Raw genomic sequence first — 22,500 nt, 5'->3', positions numbered from 1 at the left:
AGAGAGCGAGAGAGAGAGAGAGAGAGCGAGAGCGAGAGAGAGAGAGCGAGAGCGAGAGAGTGAGAGAGCGAGAGAGTGAGAGAGCGAGAGAGTGAGAGAGCGAGAGAGAGAGTGAGAGAGCGAGAGAGTGAGAGAGCGAGAGAGAGAGAGCGAGAGCGAGAGAGTGAGAGAGCGAGAGAGAGAGAGAGCGAGAGCGAGAGAGTGAGAGAGCGAGTGAGAGAGCGAGACAGAGAGAGAGAGCGAGACAGAGAGAGAGAGCGAGACAGAGACTACGATCGAGAGGGGAAAAAAAATGTAAGTGTGGCTTAAGAGTTTTGATATAAATAAAAATCAAAACCAATTATAATGGACCACTTCACAATCGAGCTGCCGTACACAATGGTTTCCAGGCAGTCATTATTTATATAACTTTAAGCCTGGTACCTACAGAGTGTTGGCCCGAGCAGTTTAAGGTTTTATTGAGCTAATATATATTCCACACATGCTCAAGGAAGTGGAGCGCAACTCATTTTACACCTACAAGCTGGAGAGAGAAACAAGTTATAGTGTTATTGACTAAGCTGGGTTTTTTTTCTCATTATGTGCAGACAACACAGCTGATAGAGGCAGAGGGGCATTGTCAAAGTGTCAGGAATAACACTAGAGATGTATTAGAGATGTATTAGAGATGTATTAGAGATGGGTAAACTGACATCAAATACCTGAATCAATAGTGAAGAAACAATACTAGTGGAAAGCATACATACATACATACACACATACATACATACACACATACACACATACATACATACATACATACATATATGTTGAAGTGGAATAGTTTTTTTTCTTCTTCATTTGATACATATAGTGCATTCGGAAAGTATTCGGACAAAAGCGAAAATAAGTTTTTATATATTTGTGCACATTTATTCAAAATAAAAAACTGAAATAACTTATTTACATAAAGAAGAAGTATTCAGACCCTTTGCTATCTGACTCAACATTTAGCTCAGGTGCATCCTGTTGTCACGCCCTGACCTGAGATATCTCTGTTTTCTTTATATTTTGGTTAGGTCAGGGTGTGACTAGGGTGGATATGCTAGTTTTTGTACTGTCTAGGGTTTTTTGTATGTCTAGGCTTTTGTAGGTCTAGGTGATATGTATGTCTATGGTGGCCTGATATGGTTCCCAATCAGAGGCAGCTGTTTATCGTTGTCTCTGATTGGGGATCATATTTAGGTAGCCATTTCCCTTTGGTGTTTGTGGGATCTTGTTCTATGTTTAGTTGCTTGTCTGCACTATTCGTATAGCTTCACGTTTCGTTTGTGCTTGTTTGTTTTGTTTTGCTGAGTTTCAGTTTTATTAAAAACATGTGGAACTCTACTCACGCTGAGCCTTGGTCTCATCTTTACAACGAACGTGACAGAAGATCCCACCAACAAAGGACTAAGCAGCAAGTTCAAGAGGAATGGACATGGGAAGAGATTCTGGATGGAGCAGGACCCTGGATGCAGGCAGGGGAGTATCGCCGTCCAAAGGAAGAAATCGAGGCAGCGAAAGCGGAATGGCGACAAATGAGACACGAGAGGCAACCCCCAAACATTTTTTTGGGGGGGGGGCACACGGGGAGATTGGCTGAGTCTGGTTGGAGACCTGAGCCAACTCCTCGTGCTTACCGTGGGGAGCGTGTGACTGGTCAGACACCGTGTTACGCAGTGATGTGCACGGTGTCTCCAGTTCGCATTCATAGACTGGTTTTAGTCCAGAGCTTCCAGCGACAGTACCCAGTCCAGAGCTTCCGGCGACAGTACCCAGTCCAGAGCTACCAGCGACAGTACCCAGTCCAGAGCTTCCGGCGACAGTTCCCAGTCCAGAGCTTCCGGCGACAGTTTCCAGTCCATAGCTTCCGGCGACAGTTTCAAGTCCGAAACCTCCAGCGACAGTCCACAGTCTGGAACATCCAACAACGGTCCACAGTCCGGAACCTCCAACGACGATCCACAGTCCAGAACCTCCAGCGATGATCCCCAGTCTCCAGCGACGGTTCCCAGTCCAGAGCCTCCGACGATGATCCACGGTCCGGTTCTACAAAGGCGGAGGGATCAGTGTAAAGAGGGGGGGGGCTGCGTCCAGAACTGGAGCCGCCACCGAGGGTAGATGCCCACCCGGACCCTCCCTTATAGGTTCAGGTTTGCGGCCAGAAGTCCACAACTTTAGGGGGGGGGGGGACCAGATCTCTCTAATAGTTCACCTGCCAACAGGACAACGACCCTAAGCACACGCCAAGACAACGCACGAGTGGCTTCGGGACAAGTCTCTAAATGTCCTTGAGTGGCCCAGCCAGAGCCCGGACCGATCAAAACCCGATCAAAAATCTTTAGAGAGACCTGAAAATAGCTGTGCAGCTCCCCATCCTTCCTGACAGAACCTGAGAGGATCTGCAGAGAAGAATGGGATAAACTGCTACCAAGAAGACTCGAGTCTGTAATCGCTGCCAAAGGTAATTCAACAATGTACAGAGTAAAGGGTCTGAATACTTATGTAAATGTGATATTTCAATTTTTTATTTTTAATAAATGTTGCTTTGTCATTATGGGGTATTGTGTGTAGATTGATGGGGACATTTTTATATTTAATCCATTTTAGAATAAGGCTGTAACGTACCAAACAACAGCTATATGCAGTAAAAAATAATATTTCTGTCACATTTTAATTGGACTATGCAACATGACAAATGGTTCTTCCAACTTCCAATCTTCACCTATACATTCCCCCACCATGCATCACATTCACTGCTTTAACAGCGTGCACTTATAAGGAGAAACTTTTTCTGAGCTGGCTGGCATTTCAGGAGCAGGCTTTTATGAGAAATGAAATGCCATTATAGGACATCCTTGACAGGTTCCATGACAGCAGGGTTCCTCTCAATGTCTCATTATTTAAGTGAAATGTATTCAAATTCAGTGGGCAGCTAGCTAGCTGGATCGATGTAGGCCCTGAAGCTGCATTTAAAATGGCACCCTATTCCTCATGTAGAGCACTACATAAAGGACAGGGCACCTATATAGTGCACTACTTTTTACGAGAGCCCTACGAGAGCCTTACGAGAGTCCTACGAGAGCCTTACGAGAGCCCTATGTGAAAGGGGAAAGGGAAAAGGGGGGATGGCTAGTCAATTGTACAACTGAATATATTCAACTGAAATGTGTCTTCCACGTTTAACCCAACTCGTGTGGACCCTGGTCAAAAGCAGTGCACTTTACAGGGAATAGGAGGCCATTTGGCAGTGTCGCTGAAAGCTCTTGATGGCTAGATCTGACGGCCAGTACAACTAAGAGCCTAGCTACTCTGAGTTTGCTATGTCACATGTCTATAAGTAATGGCAGGCGACTAAATGAGCCTTTTCCTGGGCCCTGGGTTAGCTGTGACAGATGGGAGGACATGACAGCCTTAGAGGAGTGTGACTACAGAAAGACATTAATCAATATCCGGGCCGTGGCTCGGGATACCGAACGCAGAACAGTTGACGAGGGCATTATTCCAGTGGATTACAGAGAGACAGAGAGAGAGAAAAAAAGAGACAAAGAGAGAGAGAGAGAGTGAGAAAGAGAGACAAAGATAGAGAGACAAAGAGAGAGAAACAAAGAGAGAGAATGAATGAGATGGAAAGAGAGAGAGACTGAGAGGGAGAGAGACAAAGAGAGACAAAGAGAGAGAGAGAATGAGACGGAGAGAGAGAGAGACTGAGAGGGAGAGAGGGAGAGAGAGAGAGAGAGAGAGAGAGAGAGAGAGAGAGAGGGATGGGCTACCTTCCAAATGGCACCCTATTCTCTATATAGTGCAATACTTTTGACCCATCAAAAGGCTCATACGACTCTGGTCAGAAGAAGTGCACTATATAGGGAATAGGGTGCCATTTGGGATGCATGCCAAGGGAGAGGTATACCGCATGGAGCTGGTAGGGAGTGTGACGGAAGGCATAAAATGGACCAGTCAATGATTTTAGCAGACGTTGTGATGTTCGCTCTTTGCTTGGTGTTTTAATCATCTTGAGAGTGAAAACAAGAGGGGGAGGTTAGGGGTACCATGATACTGAGCACCACTGTATCAGTCATCGGCTGAAGCAATCGACTGAGTACAGGAAGCACTCTGTTGAGAGGGCAAATCAAATGAAGATGTGGTCGGTCAATCATTCCAGCTAATATTAGACTAGTGGATTGGTGATATTGAACAGGTTAGGGGTTCCCGAGTGTCGCAGCGGTCTAAAGGCACTGCATCCCAGTGCAAGAGGCGTCACTACAGTCCCTGGTTTGAATCCAGGCGGTATCACATCCGGCCATGATTGGGAGCCCTATAGGGCGTCGTCCGGGTTTGGCTGTCAATGTAAATAAGAATTAGTTCTTAACTGACCTGTCTAGTTAAATAAAAGTTTTTTTTTAAATTACAAAATTGTAAAATAATGGATTTTAATACTGGTGACGTCACATACTAACCAGACAGGGACCAGTGCCCTCCATGCAACAGTATCAATCTGTTTTCTATTTCTAATAATTTCCATGTCAAACAGAAGCAATTAACTGTAGGCTATACCTACCAGACCTGGGTTCAAATACTATTTCAAATATCTCAATTACTTTCACATACAGTACCGGTCAAAAGTTTGGACACACCTACTCATTCAAGGGTTTATATATATACTGTATATATATATTTTTTTTTCTATAGATTGTAAAATAATAGTGAAGACATCAAATTACACATGTAGTAATGTAGTAACCAAAAAAAGTGTTAAACAAATCAAAATATATTTTATATTTGAGATTCTTCAAAGTAGCCAACCCCTCTTGGCATTCTCTCAACCAGCTTCACCTGGAATGCTTTTCCAACAGCCTTGAAGGAGTTCCCATATATGCTTAGAACTTGTTGGCTGCTTTTCCTTCCCTCTGCGGTCCAACTCATCCCAAACCATCTCAATTGGGTTGAGGTCAGGTGATTGTGGAGGCCAGGTCATCTGATGCAGCACTCCATCACTCTCCTTCTTGGTCAAATAGCCCTTACACAGCGTGGAGGTGTGTTGGGAGATTGATGAAAAACAAATGCGCAAACCAGATGGGATGGCATATTGCTGCCGAATGCTGTGGTAGCCATGCTGGTTAAGTGTGCCTTGAATTGTAAATAAATCACGGACATTGTCACCAGCAAAGCACCCCCACACCATCACACCTCCTCCTCCATGCTTCACGCTGGGCACCACACATGCGGAGAGCATCCGTTCACCTACTCTGCATCGCACAAAGACATGACAGTTGGAACCAAAAATCTCAAATTTGGACTCATCTGTCCAAAGGACAGATTTCCACGGTCTAATGTCCATTGCTTGTGTTTCTTGGCCCAAGCAAGTCTCTTCTTATTGGTTTCCTTTAGTAGTTATTTCTTTGCAGCAATTCGACCATGAAGGCCTGATTCACACAGTCCCCTCTGAACAGTTGATGTTGAGATGTGTCTGTTACTTGAACTCTGTGAAGCATTTATTTGGGCTGCAATTTTTGAGGCTGGTAACTCTGCAGCAGAGGTAACTCTGAGTCTTCCTTTCCTATGACAGCCCTCATGAGAGCCAGTTTCATCATTGCGCTTGATGGTTTTTTGCGACTGCACTTGAAGAAAATATCAAAGTTGAATGACCTTCATGTCTAAAACTAATGATGGACTTTTCTCTTTGCTTATTTGAGCTGTTCTTGGACTTAGTCTTTTAACAAATAGGGCTATCTTCTGTATACCACCCTTACCTTGTCACAACACAACTGATTGGCTCAAACGCATTAAGAAGGAAAGAAATTCCACAAATGAACTTTTAACAAGGCTCCCCTGTTTAATGAAATGCATTCCAGGTGACTACCACATGAAGCTGTTGAGAGAATGCCAAGGGTGTGCAAAGCTGTCATCAAGGCAAAGGGTGGCTACTTTGAAGAATCTCAAATATAAAATCTATTTATATTTTTTTAACACTTTTTGGGTTGCTACATGATTCCATATGTGTTATTTATTCGTTTTGATGTCTTCACTATTATTCTACAATGTAGAAAATAGTTTTAAAAAATAAGAAAAACCCTTGAATGAGTAGGTGTGTACAGGCGCGGACATCGACCATAGGTTTATTTTAACCTAATAGCCACCATCTAGCAGAGTACCTATCTACTAATGGGATCTACAATTACCATGTGATGTGATTTGGTGAAACAGGGCCTTCAAAACTGACCATGTGATGTGATTTGGTGAAACAGGGCATTCTAAACTGACCATGTGATGTGATTTGGTGAAACAGGGCCTTCTAAACTGACCATGTGATGTGATTTGGTGAAACAGGGCATTCTAAACTGACCATGTGATGTGATTTGGTGAAACAGGGCATTCTAAACTGACCATGTGATGTGATTTGGTGAAACAGGGCATTCTAAACTGACCATGTGATGTGATTTGGTGAAACAGGGCATTCTAAACTGACCATGTGATGTGATTTGGTGAAACAGGGCAGCTCAGCTTGAATCTGTAAATTACAAGTAAGGTGATAACACTTTATTTAGGCTTAGTAAACACTAGAGCGGGTTTGGTGTTAACCAATATATATATATATAAAAGTGTGTTGGTTGCAATTGTGACAAGAAAATATGTTCAAGGTCAAGTACAGAATTTAGAAATGTGTAAACAGTATATTAAATCCATAGCTAGGTATGGATAAAATCACATTTACCTTAGTCGGTGTCTATAGCAGGAGAGGAGAGGAGATCAGCTGAAATTAATGGCTGAAATCTGGTCCCAGTCATCCTAGTCCCGCTCTGTTAAATACTACTTTAAGTACGGCACTGAATATAATATAATCTCTCTTTCTCTCTCTCTCTCTCTCTCTCTCTCTCTCTCTCTCTCTCTCTCTCTCTCTCTCTCTCTCTCTCTCTCTCTCTCTCTCTCTCTCTCTCTCTCTCTCTCTCTCTCTCTCTCTCTCTCTCTCTCTCTCTCTCTCTCTCTCTCTCTCTCTCTCTCTCTCTCTCTCTCTCTCTCTCTCTCTCACACACACACACACACACACACACACACACACACACAAGAATGAATAATGGATACATCTCTTTTACAATTTACCATATTCATACAATCATCTCATTTAGCAAGTTGCATAAACAAATATGATTATGTTTGAAAACAGAAGAATTTAAATACAGTCACTTTTAAATATATAGAGAGATTAATTTCAATTAAAAAAAAAGGAAATTAATGCATTCCATTATTGTTCCTTTTCAACCCCAGCAACAATCTCTCTGATTCATTCTAATTACAATACAGATGCCATGTTTCAGCCAAAAAGCAGTCAGGTAACTAATATTCCCTGTCATGTATAGCAGGTAATCTCTTGTTAAGAGGAAAACAGGCCAAGTAACCATTGAGGTATTTTAGTCTGTAAATGAATGGAGTGATCTGTAGCACCAGCTATCTTTCATTTATAATCATCCCAACAGAATATCTCCACTCCTCTCTACATTATAATCATTACAACAGGATATCTCCACTCCTCTCTACATTATAATCATCCCAACAGGATATCTCCACTCCTCTCTACATTATAATCATCCCAACAGGATATCTCCACTCCTCTCTCCATTATAATCATCCCAACAGGATAATATCTCCACTCCTCTCTACATTATAATCATCCCAACAGGATATCTCCACTCCTCTCTACATTATAATCATCCCAACAGGATATCTCCACTCCTCTCTACATTATAATCATCCCAACAGGATATCTCCACTCCTCTCTACATTATAATCATCCCAACAGGATATCTCCACTCCTCTCTACATTATAATCATCCCAACAGGATATCTTCACTCCTCTCTACATTACAATCATCCCAACAGGATATCTCCACTCCTCTCTACATTACAATCATCCCAACAGGATATCTCCACTCCTCTCTACATTACAATCATCCCAACAGGATATCTCCACTCCTCTCTACATTATAATCATCCCAACAGGATAATATCTCCACTCCTCTCTACATTATAATCATCCCAACAGGATAATATCTCCACTCCTCTCTACATTATAATCATCCCAACAGGATATATCCACTCCTCTCTACATTATAATCATCCCAACAGGATATCTCCACTCCTCTCTACATTATAATCATCCCAACAGGATATCTCCACTCCTCTCTACATTATAATCATCCCAACAGGATATCTCCACTCCTCTCTACATTATAATCATCCCAACAGGATATCTCCACTCCTCTCTACATTATAATCATCCCAACAGGATATATCCACTCCTCCCTACATTATAATCATCCCAACAGGATATCTCCACTCCTCTCTACATTATAATCATCCCAACAGGATAATATCTCCACTCCTCTCTACATTATAATCATCCCAACAGGATATCTCCACTCCTCTCTACATTATAATCATCCCAACAGGATATCTCCACTCCTCTCTACATTATAATCATCCCAACAGGATATCTCCACTCCTCTCTACATTATAATCATCCCAACAGGATATCTCCACTCCTCTCTACATTATAATCATCCCAACAGGATATCTCCACTCCTCTCTACATTATAATCATCCCAACAGGATATCTCCACTCCTCTCTACATTACAATCATCCCAACAGGATAATATCTCCACTCCTCTCTACATTATAATAATCCCAACAGGATATCTCCACTCCTCTCTACATTACAATCATCCCAACAGGATATCTCCACTCCTCTCTACATTGCAATCATCCCAACAGGATATCTCCACTCCTCTCTACATTATAATCATCCCAACAGGATATCTCCACTCCTCTCTACATTATAATCATCCCAACAGGATATCTCCACTCCTCTCTCCATTATAATCATCCCAACAGGATATCTCCACTCCTCTCTACATTATAATCATCCCAACAGGATATCTCCACTCCTCTCTACATTACAATCATCCCAACAGGATATCTCCACTCCTCTCTACATTACAATCATCCCAACAGGATATCTCCACTCCTCTCTACATTATAATCATCCCAACAGGATAATATCTCCACTCCTCTCTACATTATAATCATCCCAACAGGATATCTCCACTCCTCTCTACATTATAATCATCCCAACAGGATATCTCCACTCCTCTCTACATTATAATCATCCCAACAGGATATCTCCACTCCTCTCTACATTATAATCATCCCAACAGGATATCTCCACTCCTCTCTACATTATAATCATCCCAACAGGATATCTCCACTCCTCTCTACATTACAATCATCCCAACAGGATAATATCTCCACTCCTCTCTACATTATAATCATCCCAACAGGATATCTCCACTCCTCTCTACATTACAATCATCCCAACAGGATATCTCCACTCCTCTCTACATTATAATCATCCCAACAGGATATCTCCACTCCTCTCTACATTACAATCATCCCAACAGGATATCTCCACTCCTCTCTACATTACAATTATCCCAACAGGATAATATCTCCACTCCTCTCTACATTATAATCATCCCAACAGGATATCTCCACTCCTCTCTACATTATAATCATCCCAACAGGATATCTCCACTCCTCTCTACATTATAATCATCCCAACAGGATATCTCCACTCCTCTCTACATTATAATCATCCCAACAGGATATCTCCACTCCTCTCTACATTATAATCATCCCAACAGGATATCTCCACTCCTCTCTACATTATAATCATCCCAACAGGATATCTCCACTCCTCTCTACATTACAATCATCCCAACAGGATAATATCTCCACTCCTCTCTACATTATAATAATCCCAACAGGATATCTCCACTCCTCTCTACATTACAATCATCCCAACAGGATATCTCCACTCCTCTCTACATTGCAATCATCCCAACAGGATATCTCCACTCCTCTCTACATTATAATCATCCCAACAGGATATCTCCACTCCTCTCTACATTATAATCATCCCAACAGGATATCTCCACTCCTCTCTCCATTATAATCATCCCAACAGGATATCTCCACTCCTCTCTACATTATAATCATCCCAACAGGATATCTCCACTCCTCTCTACATTACAATCATCCCAACAGGATATCTCCACTCCTCTCTACATTACAATCATCCCAACAGGATATCTCCACTCCTCTCTACATTATAATCATCCCAACAGGATAATATCTCCACTCCTCTCTACATTATAATCATCCCAACAGGATATCTCCACTCCTCTCTACATTATAATCATCCCAACAGGATATCTCCACTCCTCTCTACATTATAATCATCCCAACAGGATATCTCCACTCCTCTCTACATTATAATCATCCCAACAGGATATCTCCACTCCTCTCTACATTATAATCATCCCAACAGGATATCTCCACTCCTCTCTACATTACAATCATCCCAACAGGATAATATCTCCACTCCTCTCTACATTATAATCATCCCAACAGGATATCTCCACTCCTCTCTACATTACAATCATCCCAACAGGATATCTCCACTCCTCTCTACATTGCAATCATCCCAACAGGATATCTCCACTCCTCTCTACATTATAATCATCCCAACAGGATATCTCCACTCCTCTCTACATTATAATCATCCCAACAGGATATCTCCACTCCTCTCTACATTACAATCATCCCAACAGGATATCTCCACTCCTCTCTACATTACAATTATCCCAACAGGATAATATCTCATCTCCTCTCTACATTACAATCATCCCAACAGGATAATATCTCCACTCCTCTCTACATTATAATCATCCCAACAGGATATCTCCACTCCTCTCTACATTACAATCATCCCAACAGGATATCTCCACTCCTCTCTACATTACAATCATCCCAACAGGATATCTCCACTCCTCTCTACATTATAATCATCCCAACAGGATATCTCCACTCCTCTCTACATTATAATCATCCCAACAGGATATCTTCACTCCTCTCTACATTACAATCATCCCAACAGGATATCTCCACTCCTCTCTACATTATAATCATCCCAACAGGATAATATCTCCACTCCTCTCTACATTACAATCATCCCAACAGGATATCTCCACTCCTCTCTACATCAGAATATAATAAACATGTATCACAGTGGGGGCTGCTGAGGGGAGGACGGCTCGTAATAATGGCTGGAACAGAACAAATGGAATGGCATCAAACACCTGGAAACCATGGAAACCACGCGCTTGATGTATTCGATACCATTCCACTGATTCCGCTCCAGCCATTCCGACGAGACCGTCCTCCCTAATTAAGGTGCCACCAACCTCCTGTGATGTATCATAAAACGTTGACAGCAAAGCTTACCAACAGTAAAAAGCTTGTTTTTACCCAGAGTAAAAAATTATGTAGTATTCACACTTTACCATCCAGAACAACAATTAGCAAAAAGACAGAAGAGACCACGTCAACATAAATTACAAACAAAACAGTTTGAAATATTGCTGACATTGGACTAATGTTTTGAGCCAACTTCTTAATTGCCAGCTGTTCTACAAAAATCGCTTTAAAGACAAATCTGTTGATATACTATCAGCAGACTGGTACCCCTCACAACATTATGCATTAACAGTAAACACATGCATCCCCTTCAAGATTACACCTTTAAACGTGCTTGGTTTCTTTAAAAAAAACAACATTGTTTTAATGGCTATAAACATGAAGATTGCCTGAGTGGCGTTGAGAGAGAGCGTGACTTGCATACTTTATTCCGTGATGAATGAAAAGAAAGTACCTTTCTTGTGAGAAGCTTCTGTTTTGGGGCCTTGTGGGTCTAATAACAAAAAAGATCATGATTAAAACACATCATATTCTAACAGCAAGTACTCACATTGAGAAAAACAATGCGGAAAACAACAATAAAAAAACACATCTAGTATCACAACTTGCCAACACTTCAGAACTTATACAGGTAAGTGTGCGGCAGGGAAAGGAAGGAAAAATTGTGGTGGCCAAAATACTGAAGGCAATAGCAGGAAGGAGGGATGCACGAGTTTGTGTTGGAGAACGTCATAGCGGGTCGGGCAGGAGAGGAGGCGATGCAGAGATGAGAGGAGGGGTAGAGCAGGGGTGCAAGGCATAGTTCTTCACGGGAGGCAGAAGGTGAGGTTAGCAAAATGCACTAAGATGAAAAACATCAGACAAAGGAAAGATGCATAGACTACATGTCAAACTGGCTTCGCTTAGATCTGCTTGCATCATTTGGCATTAAATGCTTAAATGCTTACATTTTCTTATCAAGCAACTGGTAAGTGATTCAAACTAATTTTCTAATAAATGGGATATAAAAATCTTATTTTTTTAGATTTTGTTAATCTAAAAAAATTATATTTTTACCTCTTCCACTCGAGGGGACCCCTGCAACTGAGCAGCAAAATTGGTGCAACACAAGAGAACAGGAACAGGAAGTGTACTTAGTGGACGAAGTGATATAGAACAGTGATATAAAACACAAAGGCTCACACACAGACGTGATCAATTCATTGTTTTACCTGGGCCTTTTCCAGTCGTTACAGAAATGACCTTTTTTTTATGAATTGCCATGACTGAAGCTGGCCATGCATCATTTCAAACCTGGCTGGCGCTTCACCAATGCAGCACAACAAACCACTTAATTACAATTAAAGATAGAAGAATTAGTCCCATTATTGATTGCACTTATTTGGTAAGTGTGTAAAATAAATAAGGCATGCAAAAGATAACACCAAAAATACCTGATAATAACCTTAATATTTCAACCTGTTCCATCTCACCTTTTACATCCAAAGGCTGTTAATGATAAGGTACTGTACATAACACATACATTAACACAAACATACAGTACATTTTCAGAAGATCTTGATTAGATCAACAGAAAGGTTGCTCCTTCCCAGACGACATTTGCTGCTCATGTTGAAACACTGCCGGTCCGTTCCTAATTACTATCGCCTGTCGACACAGGTGAATTATTCTTCTTAGGCACATAGTAAATGTATTTTCTCAACAAAGATTGTGTGTTGATAAATGTGCTATTTTTTGCTCCGGAGGCGCATTGAATTTGTAAACCAGGCGACATGCAGCCTGCCTACTTTTCTATATGTGACAAGTGCCATTGAAGAGAGATGGCGACTACACAGAGCTGAAGTCTTTGTGGGGGATATTGTAATCTATCAACGTCAGGAGAAAAGGAAATCGTTCTTTAAGATAGATGGATAGTATTCTGCATGACCATGAACTGTTGTAGACAGGTGATTGGAACTCTATAATCTGTCTGGATCTAGTGAGGAATATTATTCCTGTTGTTTTTGTTGTTTTACACTCTGCATGCAAAGGCAATCCCTCGGTGTCAACCTAAGCCTGAGTTTATCCTCTCTTTGAGATCTGAAAACCTGATCCAAACATTAAACCAGAGCTTTGACTGTTTTCTTTATTCAAAGCTTGCAATCTCATACTGGCAAATAACTAGCAGTGTGTAAAATCAATTCTCAAAGAGGTGAAGGAAAGAAAAGGCTTTGTGCAAAATGTAAAGAACAGTGAATAATCGGCTATAAGAATGTACAATTGCGTTTTTAGAATGAGTCCATCTGGGCCTGGTAGCGTCTCACTCACGCACCGTTTCACAAAAGGACAAATCTCGAAAGGCGACAGTTAAAACCGTCTAGCATGAAACATAAAAACAGTCGCTTTGGGGGGGGGTGGGGTGTGGGGGGGGGGGACTTGAATTATCTTGTCAGAGTAAACAAATTATATGGCAACTTTAATGTCACACTCAAGTGTGGTCGCCGTTTTCCCACTTCCCAGTATCAGAAATGAAATGACCCAAATGACAGGAAGTGACAGTAGCCGTTATGACACCGTCTCCTCTCCTCCTCACAGTAGTATTAGAGAAGCTTCAGTGACCAGACGGAGAGAAGCAGCATCCGATTCAACAATCCAACCATTCTCACATGCCATTCATTAAATTAAAGAGTGTTAATGTTTGATATCATGCTGAATAACAACATCAAGGGCAAACTCCCAATAATAGGGCTTTAATAAATACATGACCTTGATATTATCTCATTCAAATAAATAGAATAAGGCTACTGTTTATTTCTTTTAAAAGGTATTTATCCTATGTTTACATGTACAGTAGATGTATACTAGGAACAGATTTGTACTAAGTATTACAGTAACGGATGGTTGGATACTACAACCATCTTGGTGTGAATGGCGTCCTGTCCTGTCTTATCCTGTCCTGTCCTATCCTGTCCTATCCTGTCTTATCCTGTCCTGTCTTATCCTCTCCTATCCTGTCCTGTCTTATCCTGTCCTATCCTGTCCTGTCTTATCCTGTCCTGTCCTATCCTGTCCTATCCTGTCCTGTCCTATCCTGTCCTGTCTTATCCTGTCCTGTCTTATCCTGTCCTGTCTTATCCTGTCCTATCCTGTCCTGTCTTATCCTGTCCTGTCCCATCCTGTCCTATCCTATCCTGTCTTATCCTGTCATGTCCTATCCTGTCCTATCCTGTCCTATGACTGCTACATCATCCATTCAGTCTGCTGTGTCCTTGCAATTTTGCCTCTCCCTAGACTTTGAAACATGATCAATACTTCTGTTATACGGTACGTCAGTCCAAATGTCTAGATCCAAGAGTCGAGCATCCGGAGTAGCTGAATGTATCCTCATTCATCAAACATAGTAGAATAACAAAAATAATTAAATTGTTTTAAGAAGGCAGACTGAAGTTTCAATGTCTAAAAGTAATGTAGTTAGTGATTGGTGTGTGTGTGTGTGTGTGTGTGTGTTATATTAACTCTGTTTAGCATTCCTTTAATATTCCTGAAGTAGTCAGCAGATCAGTCCAGTTGGTTCCCTGTTGCCATGTGTATATGAACACAGCAGCATCTGAACACTGCCCCCTCCCCCCTCTCTCATTAGGGTATTCCATTAATCCTATTAGTTACCCATTAAACAAGTGCTGATAACACGAAATGAACGTCAAGCCCCACCAGCTAATAATATTTCATCTCCCCAGTCAGGTAGGTTGAAACAAAAAGAGAAGGAGAAGAAAAAGAGGTAGAACAGAGAAAGAGAGGGAAAGAGAGGGAGAGGGAGAGGAAGAGGAAGAGGGAGAGGGAGGGAGAGAGAGGGAGAGGAAGAGGGAGAGGGAGAGAGAGGGAGAGAGAGAGAGAAAGAGAGAGGGAGTAAGAGGGAGAGGGAGAGGGAGAGAGAGGGAGAGGGAAAGAGATACATAACAGGTGAAAGGGAAACATAAGACAGAAGCCATAAACAGTAAATATATGGCAGCAAGGACTGTATATTTACAGATGTTGACTTGTCTCGCAAAACTAATTCAGAAGCAAAGTGACACAGCTAGTTCATTGTGAAAGCGTTTGGTTACACTGATCATCACTGTGATGTGACACGGCAGGCTTTAAAAAGGATGTGAGAGTAAGAGGAGAGAGCAGAGTGACTGAGTGACTAAGTGACTAAGTGACTGACTGGCTGTCTGACTGACTAAGTGACTGACTGGCTGTCTGACTGACTGTCTGACTGACTGGCTGTCTGACTGGCTGTCTGACTGACTGGCTGTCTGACGCTGTCTGACTGTCTGACTGTCTGACTGTCTGGCTGACTGACTGACTGGCTGTCTGACTGACTGGCTGTCTGGCTGTCTGACCGACTGACAGTCTGACTGACTGCCTGTCTGGCTGTCTGACTGTCTGACTGTCTGACTGTCTGGCTGACTGACTGACTGACTGACTGGCTGTCTGTCTGTCTGACTGACTGGCTGTCTGGCTGTCTGACCGACTGACAGTCTGACTGGCTGACTGACTGGCTGTCTGACTGACTGGCTGTCTGACTGTCTGACTGGCTGACTGACTGACTGGCTGTCTGACTGTCTGGCTGTCTGACTTGCTGACTGACTGACTGTCTGTCTGTCTGTCTGTCTGTCTGTCTGACTGGCTGGCTGACTGGCTGGCTGTATGACTGTCTGACAGGCATCAGAAGCAGCAGTAACAACCCAGGGTGGGGTGATGACTGACTGACTGACAGGGTGGGGTGGTGATGTGTATTTTGGTGGAATCTGCACAGCCTCATGGTTGTCGGCCAAGCTGCCCCTCACTGTGACTGATGAGGAGGGACAAGGTTGAAGAGGAGACTGAAGTCACAGCTGTACCCCCCACCACTGTTCATCACTGCAGTGCAGGCAGAGTGGAGCCCTAGATTACACCAGTCACCCTGCCTATAGCTCATCAGAGGTGCGAGGGGAAAGCTAGCAGGGTAAATAATCAGTCAAGACTACCTTAACCTTCATAGTCGTTGCTGGAGAATGAACGTTAAAGTGGAATGAATTCAATGTTAAAAAGAAACTCGTAGACCATACAGGGGAGATCCCAAATGTGTCAGTAGGATATTTATTTTTTTCCATTCCAATAGAGAACCTGCTAAATCAATTAGAAGGCTTCCCCATAGTGAGTCCCAGTCATGATCAGTGTAATTTCCTCTCATGCCGGCACATTCGAAGCTTCAGGCAATTCTCTGCTATTCTCTCCCTGTTTTTCACTGTTGCTGTGCCACCACATTAGCAGGGATGGTGGTAGATTGAGGAGGTGTGCTCCTTTGTTAGCCCTACAGAGAATGCCTTAGCAGTTCTAACGTTCTAACATTCTAATGATCTAAAGAATGACTCAGCAGTTCAAACATTCTAATATTCTAAAGGATGCCTTAGCAGTTCAAACATTCTAAAGAATGCCTTCTAACGTTCTAACATTCTAATGTTCTAAAGAATGCCTTTTAACATTCTAATGTTCTAAAGAATGCCTCAGCAGTTCTACATTCTAATGTTCCAAAGAATGCCTTCTTACGTTCTAACATTCTAATGTTCTAAAGAATGCCTTCAAACATTCTAATGTTCTAAAGAATGCCTTCTAACGTTCTAACATTCTAATGTTCTAAAGAATGCCTTCTAACGTTCTAACATTCTAATGTTCTAAAGAATGCCATCTAACATTCTGTTCTAAAGAATGCCTTTAAACCTTCTAACATTCTAATGTTCTAAAGAATGCCTTCCAATGTTCTAACATTCCAATGTTCTAAAGAATGCCTTCTAACATTCTAAAGTTCTAAAGAAGGCCTTCTAACGTTCTAACATCCTAATGTTCTAAAGAATTCCTTCTAACGTTCTAACATTCTAAAGAATGCCTTATAACATTATAATGTTCTAAAGAATGCCTTCTAAAGTTCTAACGTTCTAACATTCTAAAGAAAGCCTTAGCAGTTCTAACGTTCTATTGTTCTAAAGAATGTCTTCTAATGTTCCAACATTCTAATGTTCTAAAGAATGCCTTCTAATGTTCTAACATTATAATGTTCTAAAGAATGCCTTAGCAGTTCTAACATTCTAATGTTCTAAAGAATGCCTTAGCAGTTCTAACGTTCTATTGTTCTAAACAATGCCTTCTAACGTTCTAACATTGTAAGGTTATAAAGAATGCCTTCTAACGTTCCAATGTTCTAAAGAATGCCTTCTAATGTTCTAACATTCTAATGCTCCAAAGAATGCCGTCTAACGTTCTAACATTCTAATGTTCCAAAGAATGCCTTCTAACGTTCTAATGTTCTAAAGAATGCCTTTGCAGTTCTACAATTCTATAAACACTATTTTTGAAGTTCTAATTATATAAAGGATATCTTTACCATTCTAATTGTATAAAGGGTATTTTACCATTCTAATTATATAAAGGATATCTTTACCATTCTAATTGTATAAAGGATATCTTTACCATTCTAATTGTATAAAGGATATCTTTACCATTCTAATTGTATAAAGGATATCTTCTCTCTTTCTCTAATTGTATAAAGGATATCTCCATTCGGAGGACCTGAGCCCTAGGACCATGCCCCAGGACTACCTGACATGATGACTCCTTGCTGTCTCCTTGCTGTCACCAGTCCACCTGGCCGTGCTGCTGCTCCAGTTTCTTTCAACTGTTCTGCCTTATTATTATTCGACCATGCTGGTCATTTATGAACATTTGAACATCTTGGCCATGTTCTGTTATAATCTCCACCCGGCACAGCCAGAAGAGGACTGGCCATCCCACATATGCTCTCTCTAATTCTCTCTTTCTTTCTCTCTCTCGGAGGACCTGAGCACTAGGACCATGCCCCAGGAATACCTGACATGATGACTCCTTGCTGTCCCCAGTCCACCTGACTGTGCTGCTGCTCCAGTTTCAACTGTTCTGCCTTATTATTATTCGACCATGCTGGTCATTTATGAACATCTGAACATCTTGACCATGTTCTGTTATAATCTCCACCCGGCACAGCCAGAAGAGGACTGGCCACCCCACATAGCCTGGTTCCTCTCTAGGTTTCTTCCTAGGTTTTGGCCTTTCTAGGGAGTTTTTCCTAGCCACCGTGCTTCTACACCTGCATTGCTTGCTGTTTGGGGTTTTAGGCTGGGTTTCTGTACAGCACTTTGAGATATCAGCTGATGTACGAAGGGCTATATAAATAAATTTGATTTGATTTGATTTACCATTCTAATTATATAAAGGATATCTTTACCATTCTAATTGTATAAAGGATATCTTTACCATTCTAATTATATAAAGGATATCTTTACCATTCCAATTGTATAAAGGATATCTTTACCATTCTAATTGTATAAAGGATATCTTTACAATTCTAATTGTATAAAGGATATCTTTACCATTCTAATTGTATAAAGGATATCTTTACCATTCTAATTGTATAAAGGGTATTTTTACCATTCTAATTATATAAAGGATATCTTTACCATTCTAATTATATAAAGGGTATCTTTACCATTCTAATGGTATAAAGGATATCTTTACCATTCTAATTGTATATAATATATTAGCAGTTCTAAAGTTCCACTGTGTTTACTGTATATCTTATAAACAACCATCATTCTCCGATGAAGACGTTTCTTAGTCTTTGTACAGACGTTCATTATTAAGAAATGACCTGCCGGCCTGTTTATTTCATGAATGGGATTCATGTGTTTGGCTGGCAGGGATGGGAGAAGGACTACTTGAATGAGTGAGTCTACCACTCACACTACAATACAGCGTTGACCTGACAGCCATGACTAACCTCTGAATCTATCTCACATTGTTCCATCCCATGACAATAGGCCTCTCGCCACACACTAGTCATATAATTAACATTATACATTACATAAAGTCATGTATTTTCCTTGATATGCAAAGACATGTTACATTAGGGGCGGCAGGGTAGCCTAGTGGTTAGAGCGTTGGGCTAGTAAATAAAAATTAGAACACTGTTAGCTTTCATATCCGACCCTATTTAGACTCACTAGCACGAAAACTGCTATTGTGCTTCTTGTATTAGTGCTCTTGACAAGCCCGCGGAGGCTGAGCGGATCCTGTCGTGAACACTTTCTCTGGGCATTGTACTATAACGGTGATGGAGGGTTCTATTACAGCAGTGGATCACAACACAACACTCTAGTTTCATATATCAAAGTAACTGTGATATATAGTAGGTTTAGCTGAGAGCAGAACTCTACAGGTGCCAGACAAGACCAGCACAGCATACGATCTGTCGTGATGTTATCACTGTGAATTGAGACGTCGGCTTAAAAAACAACAAAGCCTCTGAACATCAAACAGTTTAATAAAGCAAAGAAAAAGCGTTTTTGTTGTTGTTGTTGTTGTTGTTGTTGTTGTTGTTGTTGCAGTGAACATCGTGAGCGAAGTGAGTATTGTGTTAGAGACGTTATGTAGTCTAACTGTATGAGCAGATGTGGTTTTGCAACTCTAGCAGGCTGAATAATTCATGCTTAGTCACAGCAAACACTCCTGGATTCAGTACTGCATATACTGAGATATCATACTCGTGGAAATCACATGTAACATACCTGTAAAAAGCACAGCAATTCTGGGGCCAAAACATCATGTTAAACACGGACCCAGAGTAGCAGTCCCATTGTAGTTAGTTAACGTGAAATATTTTCAAAGTATCAAAGCATGTATGATAGATAGATAATCAGAATCAAATTCCCTCAAATGTCTCCAGAAACAATCTCAGTGTATGGTATGGAAACTGGTTGTTTGTGGGAGTGGTTTCTCATGCAGAACATTGGATTCATATTTTTGTCTTATTATTATAGACCCCCACAATTACGGAATTGTGGGGGTAATATTCCAATATATATATATATATATTTATACCATATTTATATATATATATATATATATATATATATATATTTACCATATGTGAATTATTATACCACCTCAGATAAGGATGTACTGATAAAAATTGTAGTATTAATATTAGAGCAGAAAATAAAATAAAGGAACTCTCATCAAAATGACGAAGACTTCTTTCAAACGCTCCAACATAAATTTGGTGTGTTGCCACAACGGTGCTCTACCATTGAACAACATGGTTTGGACTGAGTCATCATAACGCGGCTGTATTGCTGATCATAGTTCAATAAGGAAACCTCTGACATGTATCTTTATGGGGGCTTCCATATAGGGAAAGGTCACTTTTAACGTTATGGAAAACATGTTTAGCAACACACTGCCTTTACCACCAAAACAGACATTCAGGACATTGAGACGGTGGTGACGTTTTTGTACAGGAATGTAGCCAGCCTTAAACAACTTCATTGTAGCCACATCCTGTAAATATATTGAGGATTTGTGAATATCGTAACAGCTTAAATTCAATATTTTAAGGTTGAAAAGTGTGAAGTGTTTGTTTAAGGTGCAAAAAGTGTTAAAATTTGTAAAAAAAAAAAGAAAATTTAAAAGGTTAATAAGTGTGTTTAATGTGTGAAAATGACCTCACTTGAAAAATGTATTCAAAGAACCAACACATTTTAATCAGAATGATTTGCTAAAGCCCAAATCAATAGTAAAATGAAGGTGTAATGTATATATTCATATTATATAGATTTCAATGTTTAACTACACCATCCTCTCTTTACGATCCTGACTGGAATATGTTATTTCTGGTTGTGCTTGGCTACATTCCTGTTTTATCCCTCTGTGTCTCGGTGGCTACTCCTACCTTTGAAATTAGGTCTGATTCTTGCATCGTAACCCGAAACTTTGCCCATGAGTTTGTCCAGGAACTCAGAGGGAGGCATTGGGGAGGCGGCTTTTCGAGCCGCGGCTTCTTTAGAGGCTGCCAAGCTAGAGAGAGAAGAGAGAAAATAAAAAAAGAGAGCGAGAGAGCGAGAGAGAGAGAGAGAGATATGGGTGCACAACTGAGATTTAAAATGGTGAGTTGTTGTCATACATAGCATCATTCTGAGAGTAATCCCATCCAACAAGTATTTTCTGTTGAGGGATGCTACCATTACGGGTTCCCTTCCCTTGTCCATTTGTTATATAATGTGCCTCAATATGAGGTATGAACTATGTTACTTGTCTTCCAAATGAATACAGAACTTTTAGTGAAATGAAATCAATGAAATCAATAATATTGATTGTCCATTAAGTTGTTGATATTTGACTCCTTCACATCGTAGCCTACAACACAAGCATTTCGCTACACCCGTAATATTATCTGCTAAATATGTGCAGGTGACCAATAACATTTGATTTCATATAAACACAGAACATACATCATGTTTATTGGATATTTTCTAAATGTCTTATCTACATGCATTGTTTTATGTTCTTGTTTTTAAATATCCATCAACAAAATAATATGAACATTTCCTACACAGAATAAAAGCAAGATTTTACATAACCACAGATACCTGTAAACTCACAATCCATTTCCTGTGATGACAGGATAATAAAACAATCAACGTTTTTGAAAATACCACAAACATACCAATTTATAGCTCCAAAAAGAAAGCTGAAAACAGAAAATATGTTAATTACTTCTCCATTTGTTCGGAGAATTTGCATATCCTGCATATCCAGAATGAACCATCTAGTGGATAATAAGGGATGACAGATAATGACCAGGGTGACATTCCCTTTAATGTCTCATGCAAGCAGTCCAGGGCCCGGCCAGGGGGCCTGGTCCACCCTTACTTACCTCCTTTCCCTTCCAAATAAAATACTGAAATACTGATTATTTATTTGACGGAGACGAGCGCCGACAGAAAGACAAATCAATCCCAGTTAAAGCGCCAGAACGAGTAAAACAGCGCCCCCTATCTGTCTCGGTATGTGTAGACAATGTATCTGACGCCGTCTGGAATGAAAGAGTGCGTCATGTCATACTATTTCTGACCAGACAGCATCAGATACATGGGATACATATAGACTGGCGCTGTTTCTCTGGGATTACATACAGATATCTGGTTTCAGCCTTTTACCAATTGGAAAGGAAAGTTGGCGGGTACATAGTGCATTATTAGAATGACGGATTGCCCTAAATTAAATTGATGTTGAGCCAAAATGATATAATTACTCCTGTCTAAATAAAATACTCCAAAACACTTCACCAGGGAGCACGA

At 40.8% G+C, this 22,500-nt stretch overlaps 1 protein-coding gene across 1 annotated transcript in view; it reads right to left on the bottom strand.

Moving 5' to 3' along the window:
• Positions 1–21,200, bottom strand: part of LOC139397477 (glycine receptor subunit alphaZ1-like) — a 54,395-nt gene extending 33,195 nt beyond the window's left edge. Inside the window, exons 1-3 of the mRNA XM_071144180.1 lie at positions 21,093–21,200; positions 12,389–12,415; positions 11,787–11,825 (exon numbers count right to left, since the gene is read on the bottom strand). Of these exons, the coding sequence (XP_071000281.1) occupies positions 11,787–11,825; positions 12,389–12,415; positions 21,093–21,171 (145 nt within the window). The 5' untranslated portion in view covers positions 21,172–21,200. The remainder of the gene's footprint in view (positions 1–11,786; positions 11,826–12,388; positions 12,416–21,092) is intronic.
• Positions 21,201–22,500: the final 1,300 nt, after the last annotated feature.

Source organism: Oncorhynchus clarkii, unplaced genomic scaffold, assembly GCF_045791955.1.
Source record: "Oncorhynchus clarkii lewisi isolate Uvic-CL-2024 unplaced genomic scaffold, UVic_Ocla_1.0 unplaced_contig_8429_pilon_pilon, whole genome shotgun sequence".
In the NCBI taxonomy this organism is placed as follows: Eukaryota; Metazoa; Chordata; class Actinopteri; order Salmoniformes; family Salmonidae; genus Oncorhynchus; species Oncorhynchus clarkii.
This window is presented reverse-complemented; position numbering and strand designations above follow the sequence as displayed.